The sequence below is a fragment of the Canis aureus genome, chromosome X, assembly GCF_053574225.1.
Source record: "Canis aureus isolate CA01 chromosome X, VMU_Caureus_v.1.0, whole genome shotgun sequence".
NCBI classification, from domain to species: domain Eukaryota; kingdom Metazoa; phylum Chordata; class Mammalia; order Carnivora; family Canidae; genus Canis; species Canis aureus.
In genome coordinates this window covers 49,637,496-49,649,474 of record NC_135649.1, presented here as the reverse complement: position 1 = coordinate 49,649,474, position 11,979 = coordinate 49,637,496, and the positions used below count along the sequence as shown (strand labels likewise).

Here is an 11,979-nt window from a genome sequence, read left to right as displayed (position 1 = left end):
AAATGTGGGGCTTAGCTTTCTCAATGGAAAACAATCCCAGCAGATTTTCTAAAAGTTTATTACAACATTTATTGTGTAAAAGATTTGTATTTAATCAAAGGCATAAACCAAAACTGTTAAAGCTGACCATATTTTTAAAAAATATTTAAAGAGAGAAAGAGCATGAGCAGGAGGGGCAGAGGGAGTGACAGAAGCAGGCTCCCACTGAGCAGGGAGACCAACGTGGGGCTTGATCCCAGGATCCTGGGATCATAACCCAAGCCAAAGGCAGAAACCCAACCTGCCTAGCCACCCAGGAGCCCTGTATTGAGAATTAAGTCATATCAACCTGATAAAGAAACAGCAGCTAAAGCTAATGAAGTGCTTTAAATTCCTAAGAAAATACAGTAATTCCAACACCACTAAGTAATGAGAACCTTTCAAAACAACAGGGGAAAATATAAACAACAGTATAAACACCATAATTTGGAGGCAAAGAAATGTAAAGGGTAAGTGTGCTGTAACCTGATTTGTCACAGAACATTGGTAGTGCCTTTTAGTCTTGAGTGCCTTAGGTTAGGGACTGTTCCATCATCTAGCAACTCTGATGATGAGTACCATCCAACTGCTGGCCGGAATTAAATTATACAATGTGACTCTCTGCCTATCAGCAAAACAGAGACTATTGAAAATTAACTTGATGCAAATTATGCAATAATTTTAATTCATCTGGGAAGTGGCCATTTCAGAAGGGTCAATTTTCTATCACGCTACATCAATAAGCAAATTCAGAGGGGTCACTTTATAACACTACATTAAAATAGCAAATTTACAGGGCTATTCTGAAAAATAAAAGTCAAGAGGAACACGGTATTGCTTCATTTATAATTTATTAGCTCTTCCAGTGTTTCACAGTGATACAGGGGTTTCAATGATTAACACCAATGGGACAAAAGGTGGACCTACACAAATGTCTTGATTGAATCAGACTATTACTGATGGAATTTTTTGGTCTATCGTAAGTAGTATTAGGCAATCTTCCATCCAGGCAATCTCATAGCTCACAGGGGGGAATGTAAATGTCCTGAAATTGAAGAAAAAAAGTTAATTGACTTGTAACCCAACTTACAAGTATTCGCTTGCACCCATTAGCATCCAGTTCACTAATGAAGACCTTCAGGTGGTCCCCTGTCAGTGGCTCAATTAAAATGTGAAGGGCAACCCTATTAATTCAGCCAGAGACAGTTCTCATGGTTTCCCATTCTAATACCAAAGCTACTGAAACACGTGTTTTCCCCACATCTGGTTCCAGGTTAGGGTAGATGCATTTATCGCTCTAAGACTAGTTCCACCAGAGGAGTGTGGTAAATGCAGACGAGGGAACATGCCAGTATCGGGAGTAGAGTGTACTTGCCGGGGAACCTCACCAGTAAGGTCACTCTCAGGATTCTCCACTTCTCTTCCATCTAGGTCCAAGTTTCATCTAGATCCTACCACTTGGGATCTTTACACTGATGTGTAGGCAAATCCCATAAGGCTCTTCTGCCCTTTGCAGCCATGCCTTACATGTAGGGACCTGATCTAACCATGCAGGGCTAACACCGTGCCAACAAGATTTGGATGCACCACTCGACAGGACCTCGGCCCACTCAGTCCACCCATCACATGCACAGGCAAAAGTAAACACCAGTACAGAGCTGAGGACTGAAATGAACATACCTTAAAGCTGAACAATAGTAAGCCCGTGGTTTGATGATTACACTATCTCATACTGGTTATTTGTTATGGCGCGAGAGAGGCAGTAGGAAAGAAAGATTCCAACCAGCTAGAAATGAAATAGACAAACAAAAATTAAGCACACACACACACACACACACACACACACACAAGAGCCTAAAGATCTCAGGATACAGGCTTATTTTCCTTTCGCTTCAAATTCACTAGTAATTTCCTTCCTTAAGTTCTACTCTGCAGTACCTGGATCACGTTCAAAGAGCCTAAGGAAAGTTTTCCTACTACTATGACCTGGAGTTTCACAACTGTCACTGACAGAAGTCAATCAGGATGAATTCTAAATATCATAAAAGTTTTGGGGAAACTTATCAGATAACCTGTCCATGATCAGAAAAAAAGAGGACATGGCTTAGAAGAAAAGCACCTCATCATGTAAAATCTCCATCTACCATAGCAGAGATTTCCCTAAAAGCTCTAGAGCAGTGAGGCAATGATGAATTTGTTCGCTAATACCTGTGTTGTCCAGGAAGCTCACCACTAAGCCATATGTGGCTTTTGGGCACTTCAAATGGGGCCAGAGTACTAAGGAACTGAAGTTTTAATTTTACTTAATTAGTACTTTTCGAAGGTGCTAGTGGCTATTTTCTTAGACAGTGCAGATTGAGACATAGCTGTGCCTGCTGCTTTAGAAATATATTAAGATTAGACTTCCAAAACCAATTACATAGGTCAAAATGAAGTATATCCATTCTTTTAGTTTTATCTCCATGGTGTTTAACATAGGAAAAAAAAAACCCATCCCCTAAAAAAAATTGTAAAGAGCCACAAAACAAACTTTTCATGCTACAGTGAGAAGCAGCACAACTCAGGAAATTCTATTTGACCCACAACATAGCATGTACCCAACAAAACAGGTCTATATTGAATGTGGGGTCATATGATCCAAGTTTTTATAGGTCAGCACTTACATGGAACTCATCAGGCAGCTGCAGCCCAAGAAAGAAAAAATCTGAATAATGTGTTAGAATCTTGACTGTACAGCAAAACAAGGTTCCCATCTATCCCATGTTTTAATTAATGAACTAGGATGCTGGAAAGCTGCCATACCCAAGAGTGTACCAGGTATGTACTACTAGGAGATAATTCTAAGTCTTGCTTTTTTGTAGTTTCAAGGCATGATTGGCCATGGTAAAAGAGGGCAGGTAAACAGGGAATAAAAATTTTGAGAAGTCTAATTGGGAGAAAACATAAGATCCAAGACATCAAAAAATTGGAATGAGAAGAACAAAACATCCCATCCCAAATAAAACAAAGCTAAATAGACCCAAATACAAACAACTGACTACATATGTTTCATATACAAAAATAAAATCAGCCGGAAGTTTGTGAAAATGTAATTTCTCTGGAAATGTCCTGAGGCCTTCAAAGTGGAAACCTTCTAGCTCACACCTAACAAGAGTGATGAGACATTCCCAACGACAAGGACTTACCTGAAAGCAAGCAACTCCAAAAGAAATTCCCGCAACCACTCCCATTTCTGACTCTATAATGGTCATCACCTTTATAAAACAACCCTAATGGGAGAGGAAAAACAATATTAAGTACAGCACAAGCAATAATGAACATTTGGATCTAACATCTCTGCCAAAAGATGAGCTTTAGCTACCACAGCCTTTGATTATCATTTTATTAAAATTTACAAGTTCTATCTCCTTTCAAGCACAATGGTCTCGACAGAAGTTTGAAGAACAGAAGTTTCACCTTTTGGATTATGCATTTAAAAGTGTTATTTGCTAGTTGTGTGAACTCAAGTCACAGGTGGTCTGTGCTTCAGTTTCCTCATTTATTCAATGAGAACAATACCTGCTCTGCCTATTTCAGATTATATCTATTGTGAGGAAAAATTAAAAACTGAGTCAACTCTGTATTCAGTTAATATTTTCAAATAAAAAAATTTCAAAGGCTCCTTACTTCATTGTTTACTTTATCTGCATCTCTCTGTGGAGAACAATTTTCAAGTTTACAGCAACTCTTGGGAAATCCTTTTTCTGAGTAATAATTAGTATCCCTCCAATCTCTATAGTCGGTGACACCACAACAATGTAACTGAAAAATATATCCAACAAAACCATTTATAGTTCACATTACAGCTTTATAGTCAAACATTTAATCTATTATCTTAGATTGCAATGTGTTCTCAAAAGATTATTAAACTCAGTAATCTCTATCCTAGTATTTTAGTGTGCTTGTTCTCAACTGGCATTATAATTTAAGAGATTAGCACTTTTTTCTAATACCAAGTGTAACACTTTTGGACTGGACTTACTTTTCTGCTATAGTTGGTATTAGCAGTATTTGGTCCACAAAGTAAGTGAGGAGTGAAAAGGTGTACATGTGAGGAGAATGATTAGGAGAAAATGGAGATATGTCACTTAGTATCATCCCACACTTCTTTCCAGAGACATATTTTCTCCTGATCTAAGATTGTAATAATGAGATTATCCTACAAGTGTAAAACATCTACTAGCCAGGGGCCTATCCTCTTCTCTAAGGGAATATGGATGTGTTCCCCTCTTGAGAAGCTATCACCTATGACCACTTACCGTATTTTGAATCTTGTCTACTGCATCGCTTCTATAATCTCCCGTAGAGTTATACTGCTTTAAAGTTCTCTCATAATTACTCTTAAAGCTGTTCCTAATCTACAGCAAAGAAATACAATGCCAGTAAATAAGGATTCTAGAAAGATCTTTTGGTTTCTAGGTCAAATAAAAAATCCCCACATCTGACCAACATGTTTGACAGCAGCAACATGTATGGTAATTAACTTCTATGGTCTAATCCTGTCCTCTATGGGCTACAGTCTAGCTGAGAGGATTACTAAGCAAAACATTACCATAAAGATGATAACCACTCAAGTTCTAAGAGCTATGGGAGCTTTTATTCAAATGGCAGCTCTGTACTGCTATATCTCTCCCCTAAATTTTCTCTACTTTAAATTAAGTACAAATTTGATTCCTACAAAACCTTTCTTTGGGAGACTATACCACCACGTTGTAAAACACTCTCACTGAGGAGCCTTCACTACTCACTGAATGATTCCCAACCCCAGTTTTAGAAGTGGAACCTCAATTTCTAGTTCAAGTGACTTCTGCACTATTAAAAATTGTAACTGTTTACAGTACAATTACAATTAAAAAACAGTAACTGTTTTTCTCTCTGGGAGAATAAATTTTAACATATTAAGGTTCCCAAACTCAGGTTTACCTCATGTCTGAAAACAAATCCTACGATGGCAGCGACCAATTCAACCAAAAAAATGAGAGTCAGAAACATTGCATACTGTGGGATAAAAAGAAAGTCCAAGTCAGCATAATAAGACACATCACAGCTGCAAAGGCAGTCAAAGAAAAAAAATAGTCTGCTCAATCAGTCCAGCATGTCTTTATTAAAAAGGACAGGGAAAACACAACAAAAGTGGGAACTGACAGCAGAAATGTTACTTGGGAAGAAAGAGGAAAAATCATAAAGGGCCGTGGCCAGTTTGAAGAAACAAACCCTATAACATAGAAGACTTTTTCTAAAATCAAGAATCAATTTTAAGGAAAACAAGGACTCACCAGTTTTAGCATCCATGCAGAAGCTCGGCAGGTAGCAAAACAGCCAAAGGTGCCCAAAAGAATGATGACAGTGCCAGTGCCAATGAGCACGAAGGGGACATTGGTGGCCTTCTCATTTAAAAGGGAAAAATAATTCTCCAGGCTCACCTTGCCCCAAATGCCAACGGCAAGAAGGATTAGGCCAGTGATCTATGTGGGAAATCAGAGAATAGAAAGTCATACACTGTATAAAGCAGCACCTTCAAACCACAAACCACCAGGTACTTAAGAAACAATAGATGTGAGAATTGATTTAGCAGTCTGTGGCCACAGAGCTGTGGCTGGAATATGGGAGACAAGGGATTGAGGAAGGAGATCTGCACATAAGGGCAGGCCTTGATAAACCCACGCTGGATCACTAGATAGCCCAGGTAGCCAGGGCAAAACCAGGGGGTAGCTAGAGAAGGCTTTACAAAATTCTTAAACTTTATCTGTTTTGTTTTGTTGTTTTGTTTTGTTTTTGTTTTTGTATAAACCGAAGTCCATGGCAATTCTGTCCTAGGGATAACTTATTTAACTGCTTTACTCCCGCCAGAGGAAGAAAACTTTCCTGGAGGAGGGAAACTGTGTCTCTAGGAGTTCCAGAAACTTCCCCCTCCACACCCCACCCCCCACTTCGGAGATGGGCACAGCGTACAACGGGATAATCCATAAAAAGCAGCCCGAGGATAGGCTGGCGGGCGTGCAGCCATTACCATACTTACCTGCGAAATACTCCCCGCTTATGAAGCAATGAAAAGAAAGAGACTATTATGCGAGTGAGCCCTCAGAGGGACGGGCCGAGCGTCGCCTCTCGCAAACGGCTGGGGACACCCTCTGCGAGCGCGGGGGTTTATCTGCCTTCCTCGTACCGCCCCCCCGCCCGGCCCCGCATCGAATTCGAACCCTCAGCACGTCTGTGTCCCAGCACAGCCCATTGGCTGCCCTCGTCCGGCACCCCGACCCCGGCGCGAGCGAGATGCCCGAGCTCGAGCCCCAGCCACTCTCCGCCCGGCGTCGGGATCCCAGGAGCCAGAGCCGCCCCGGGGCCACCCGCCCCGCGCTCGCTCTCCTCGCCCCCCGACCCGAGCGCCCTCTGCTCGGGGTCACACCCCCCACCCAAGCCCAGGAGCCCCTCCCGGCCCCGGGCTCCATCTCTCACCCAGAAGATGAAAGTGTAGATCAGGAGGACGCTCTTGAAACAAGTAATGACTGGTTTCGTCTGCAGTCTCCGAGACGGGGACGCCATGACTAGCCACGACCCTGCCCCACCGCACCGGGCGCGCGGAGCGGAGCGGGGGAGACGCAGAGTCCCCGAGTCTCCCCGGAAACTGCCGGAAACTCACGAGCGTCTACAACTGAGAAAAAGCCGGAAACACTGAACCGCTTTCCAGAGGGTAAAGTCTGAGAGGCTGTCCGGAAAGTGACGACAATTTCCGAGCGCCCCCTGCTGAAGGTTACCGAAAACTATGTGCAAAGGTTCGAGAGTCGGAAATTCCTTAGATCTTCGAGTGGAGCTTTCCTCATTTTTTCACCGAAACAATCTTTCCCTCCCCCCCACGTCCCTCCCGCTCTTATAACTTGATCATATTGTTCTATCACCAGTAGCGCCAGCAGCGCCCTGAGATTCGGCCTCGCCGGCCCCTGGTGCCCTAGAGGGAAAGAAAAGAAGGAAAAGAGGTTAAAAGGGACCTAAGAATAGTTTATTACACGGCTAAATGCCCCCCAAGAAGTTTATTTCCAAAGAGAAACAAAGCAGATTGCAAAGCGACACGTACAGTCATGTTTTTAGACAAAAACTGAGGAAGAGTAAAATTTACCTGAGTGGTGGAACTAGGCTGATTTCTTTTTCATTTGTTCTGGGCTTTTCAATTTTTGAACATTGTTTTATGCGAGGTCGTGGGGGGTTGACATTAAGAGTGAATGGATTGTGGGAAATCACTTGAAAGAACCCCAAAGCTAAGTATGAAAGATTGTTAATGAATTTGACAATTTCCTTACAGAAGTTTGCAAAATTCATTATCTTTTCCTCCCTTATCCTGTAAACAATTGGACCGTTGAGGGAAAATGTTCTAAAGTAATTAATACTGAAGGTAAGTTGGGCTATTATCTGCAAACTTTTAAAAGGACAAGGTGCCATGGAGAATGCCAGGTAAATGTGACACACGCCCCCCTTTTAAATGTTAAAACTGAAAGGCACTGTATATTTCAGGGGTGGGGGGTTAGACCAAGAACTAGCTGATCACAAGGAGGCTGAAACCTAAAGTCACACAGCTAGCAGCAAAGCCAAAACTAGAGATCTTTGTGCTTTTCAATCCCCTCCCCTGTTACACAAGCTATATAACCTTGGGTTGTGGGGTTGCTGTCCATCCCCCTAAAGTTCCCGCAATTGGCTGAGATCTTCCTAGAATTTAAGATTATGTGTTCCTAAGGAGTTAAACTGCTTACAGAGTGGGAATGAATCACCAAAAAGTTTTCTGTCCCATATGTCTAGAGGCAGCCCTGAGTCCATCTTTGCAGTAAAGTGGAATAAAAAAAACAGGCCTCTTGATGGTCTTCTAAACATTGGTGATAAAAGCTGAGGCACTTTTTGTTTGGGGCTTAACTTTCAGAGAGGTTAAATGTGAAGACAAGTCTCAGGTTAGTTGAAAGACCTATGAAATTTGGATTATACAAATTACAGAGCCTTAAAGGGTATTTAAAGTTCTTTGATACATCTGTGAAACGTCTCTGTTTCATACAGGATGCATGTGCATGTGCTTTGCTCAGCACACAAGAATAAGTGCATGTATTTGAGCTGTCGATACAAAACAGGTTAATCCCATGCCTATTGTTGCAGGGGGAGAAAAGAAATGAGCCTACACATTATATATACTCACTGTTCCTGCTTTCTGGCACCTTTTAGGCTTCAAGAATGACCAAATGAGCCATTCAAATTGCCCTCAATTTAAATAGGTCAATGTACTTTTCATGAGAACCTCAGAATAGGGAGGTCTTTTTTTTTTTTTCTCATCAGGTTCAAAACACATTTACAAAACAAATTAAATACAAATGATTTAATTAAGTTCTATATAGGCATACTGGTCTCCCATTTTACTCAGGGACATTAGTTCAATCCCTAGCATTCATCTTTCTAGAAATTCAGGACAGGTGTAATCAAGGAGAAAGGAAAGATCACTATTGGGTGTCAAGACTCAATTTTCTCTTTAGTGGAAAATATACACTTGGTGAAACTTCCTCTGGACTTTCTTGCTCCCTCCATAAAAATATATTCTTATATATTCTTATGGGAAAAAATAGTTACTTCTAGAAAATCTGAGTTGATACCTAACACTAACAATACTATAGATCTGTATGCTTATTTATCCATGTGGTAAGACACAGACCATTGAAATTTCAACCAAAAACAAGTTAACTCTTAAGGAAAGTTAAGAATTGGACATTCCTAGTGAATTATGGATAGCATTTGAAGTAAGAAGTGTATTTTTTTCCTTTTAAATCATATATGTTTCCATGTTATGTATCATGAACAGGTTGGTGTAGGTTACAGCACAGTGTATGATTTAAGGCCTGGTTTCTCAGTAAAGCATAAGCTCTTCAAGGGCAGAGACTGTGTACTATTTCTTGAATAATGGGAATAGAAGACAGTATCAGTTCCCTTGCAGTCAGTCCTTTACATCATCATTGACACAAGCTTAACATCACAGTGGGCATTTACTGTAATGCTGTTGTATTGTATAGTGATGCCCAAACTTTGCTTGAAAGCTTGCTTTAAACATATACCATAGAACCAGAAAACAATAAAGTTCCATTGACTTAGTCACACAGAGTTTCCCTGTATTTCGAATATTGACCTAGGACCAGCTCCTCTAGTATCATGCCAGATGTCTGAGGTCCAGAGAACAACTACTAGAGAATGAATATCGTACCAACAGTCTTTACACTAAACTTTTCTCCTATAAATTTAAAAGCCTAACATACAGACACATGGAGAGAATGGGCAAATGATACAACTATATACCTATAAACACTGAAGGAAGGTTATCAGGAAATATAGCAGATGTCAATTTTGAAAGTAACATACATGCCATAACTACAGGAAATGAGGTTGAGGGAGTCTCTAAGTAGATGCAAAGCTTTTCCCCTAGGCTAAATAACACTATCTGAGGGGTTCTTATATTAAAATAAGTATCAAAGGAAGTCTTGCTAACTCCTTATCATCTTAAATGGAAACTTCCTCTGAAGCTTAGGTTTGTACGGTGTTCTGGAAGGGATTTTCGTTATGAGCCCAAGAGCAAAGAAATATTTTTGCGGCTGGAGAAAAAACTAAGCAGTCAAAGCAAAAGCCACATCTTACTTCCAAGAATGTGTTGATTTTCCGCCTCTCCCTTCCTCTGCCACTACAACGCTGCTTTGTTTGAGTAACAGTCAGTGCCAAATTAAACCAAAGGCTGACATGGAATTTAATATTCCTATAGACACAACACCTTGCACCACCATCTCCTACCCTGCTCCACCCTCGTACCCCACCCCACCCCCACCATGCCCCTAAACCCAGAAGTTCAGTTTACTTCAAATTTAGGTCTGGGTCTGGGCCCAAACCCAGACCAAAGGGGCATCTAATCCCATCTAATGCAATGTAAATAGTAATTCTCTAGGTCATAAGATACATTTATTCTTTAAAGTATTAATATTATAATACTTAATTGTATTATTGATATTACATTCTAATATCTATATATATATAACTAGATAGATAGATAGATAGATAGATAGATAGATAGATAGAAATTGTTATATTGAGCATTGACTGTGTACCAACCACCGTTGCTAAGCGCTTGGCAGGTGGTACCTCATGCATACATCACAAAAGCCCGTATTATGAGGTCAAGACTACTACTACCCTCAAGTTACAGATGAGAAAACAGGTTCAAAGAGGCTGACTTGCCTAGGACTAAGCTTTGCCAACTCCTGTTTCTCTCACCAGAAACAGGGCCCACTCTGTGAGACATGGCTGCCATTGCATAAACAGCTGTCTTGGCTGGGAATAACCCAAGCAAAGACTGCTGTATTCAGACATTTAGCCACAAACAAGGGCTCTTCAAAGCCCCCGAGGCACAAGAACCTCAATGATTTCCCCAATTCTGCCTTGCACTTTGGGTTTTTGTTGAGTTTTACCTTTACGGTCTTTCAAATAGCCCAATCACCTAAGAAGTAACCCTGCTCATCACAGAGTGCAAGATAGAGAGTTCAATACTTTTTCTGGTTCAGTCTATTTTCCTCCCTCTTTCTGACCACAAAAACACATTTGATGCTGAAAACGCAGGAAAAAGGAAAATATTTTCCTTAAATATTGTTGCTGTTTGTTTTACATTCAATATTTAGTAGGGATTTCAGTCCCTTCCCTATTAATTTCCTGTAACCTTCAAGATTAAGTTTAAATGTTGTTCTTTGGCATTAAAAGTATGCTTCCCCCAGCAAATATTATATCAGCTTATTTCCTACTGCTTTTGCAACATGAATTTTCTGTTCCACAATAAACCAGTATGATTATCTCCTGATAGACAAGATCTGTTCCCTCTTCCCTTCTCAGTCTCCAATTTCACTCAAAATTCCTACTCTCTACTTAAGGCACATCCCAACCTCAACTCAATGAGAATGCTTCTCAGTCCCCTTTATCCAGACTCCCCACCCCTGCCCATATATTCCTCTTTCTCTAGTATCAGAGCTTATAGTTTGACCACTCACACAAACTCAGACCCTTAGTTAATTACAAGAGTACCTGTATTTCCTATTTTCTTCTCTACTTACCTGTCTTACATCCTGCTATCTACATGTTCAGAAACTACTGAAGAGCCAGGGTGGCAGGGCTCCTGCGCCTCCTTTTATACTCTCCCCAGTGCCCTAGGACACAATGTTCAATTGATGAGTTCATTTGTGCTCAGCCAATCCCTGTTGAGCTTTTGGTCATAATTGGGACCAAAGGCTAACCACTTAGTGATTAGTGAGTTAGTGAGACTAAACCACTTAGTACTGACTTGAGGTTTGATTAATTAAATTAAATAAACTAAATGCCTAAGCTATCCCAGTATCACCCTGTCATAAACAAAACAATTAAGTTGAGCTGCTGGTTAATGTCTTGGAACATTACTACTCCCTGTCTTAGGAACCATTAAAAAAATCAACTATTTCACTCAGAATACATCTTATCTCTTATTCACATGATGCCTTTCCCATTTTCACTTTCTAATACCTTTTCAAGAATCCTTTCTCTGAAATTCTCTTCTGTGTCTAGTTTTCATTCACTTTTTTCCATCCACTCCTTTCAGATTCTCCATGAATCCTTTCCTCCTTCCCAGTCCTGATCTTGCCTTCTTCAAAAAGGCTTATAATATATAATTGGGGACACAGAGAAGTGAGAAATACACTTAAATGATACTAGAATTCACAATTTCGTATCAATTTGCCATAGTCAGTATTCTAGAAAAGTTGTTTCTAGTTTGGTTTTGTTAAGCTTTGCTGAGATCTTATCTAGGCAAGTCAGTTTGCATATATAATACTTCTTAAAAATGTATCTTATTGACTGCTAAGGGACTTCATACTAAATGTCTTGATATTGAAAAAGGTA

General features: G+C 40.4%; 1 protein-coding gene across 2 annotated transcripts; it reads right to left on the bottom strand.

The window, feature by feature from the left end:
* Positions 1–852: 852 nt before the first annotated feature.
* On the bottom strand, positions 853–11,287 carry TSPAN6 (tetraspanin 6). 2 transcript variants are annotated; one of them, XM_077890354.1, is made up of 10 exons: positions 11,163–11,287; positions 6,514–7,003; positions 6,077–6,093; positions 5,334–5,522; positions 4,981–5,055; positions 4,317–4,415; positions 3,685–3,819; positions 3,204–3,287; positions 1,699–1,804; positions 853–1,063 (listed from the first exon to the last, which is right to left on the bottom strand). In XM_077890354.1, the coding sequence occupies exons 4-9, from the start codon at positions 5,343–5,345 to the stop codon at positions 1,736–1,738; spliced, it is 474 nt and encodes a 157-aa protein (XP_077746480.1). In that variant the 5' UTR covers positions 5,346–5,522; positions 6,077–6,093; positions 6,514–7,003; positions 11,163–11,287; the 3' UTR covers positions 853–1,063; positions 1,699–1,735. The 2 variants fall into 2 exon arrangements, with proteins under 2 accessions (XP_077746480.1, XP_077746479.1); XM_077890353.1 differs by lacking the exon at positions 6,077–6,093.
* Between the last annotated feature and the right edge of the window lie 692 nt (positions 11,288–11,979).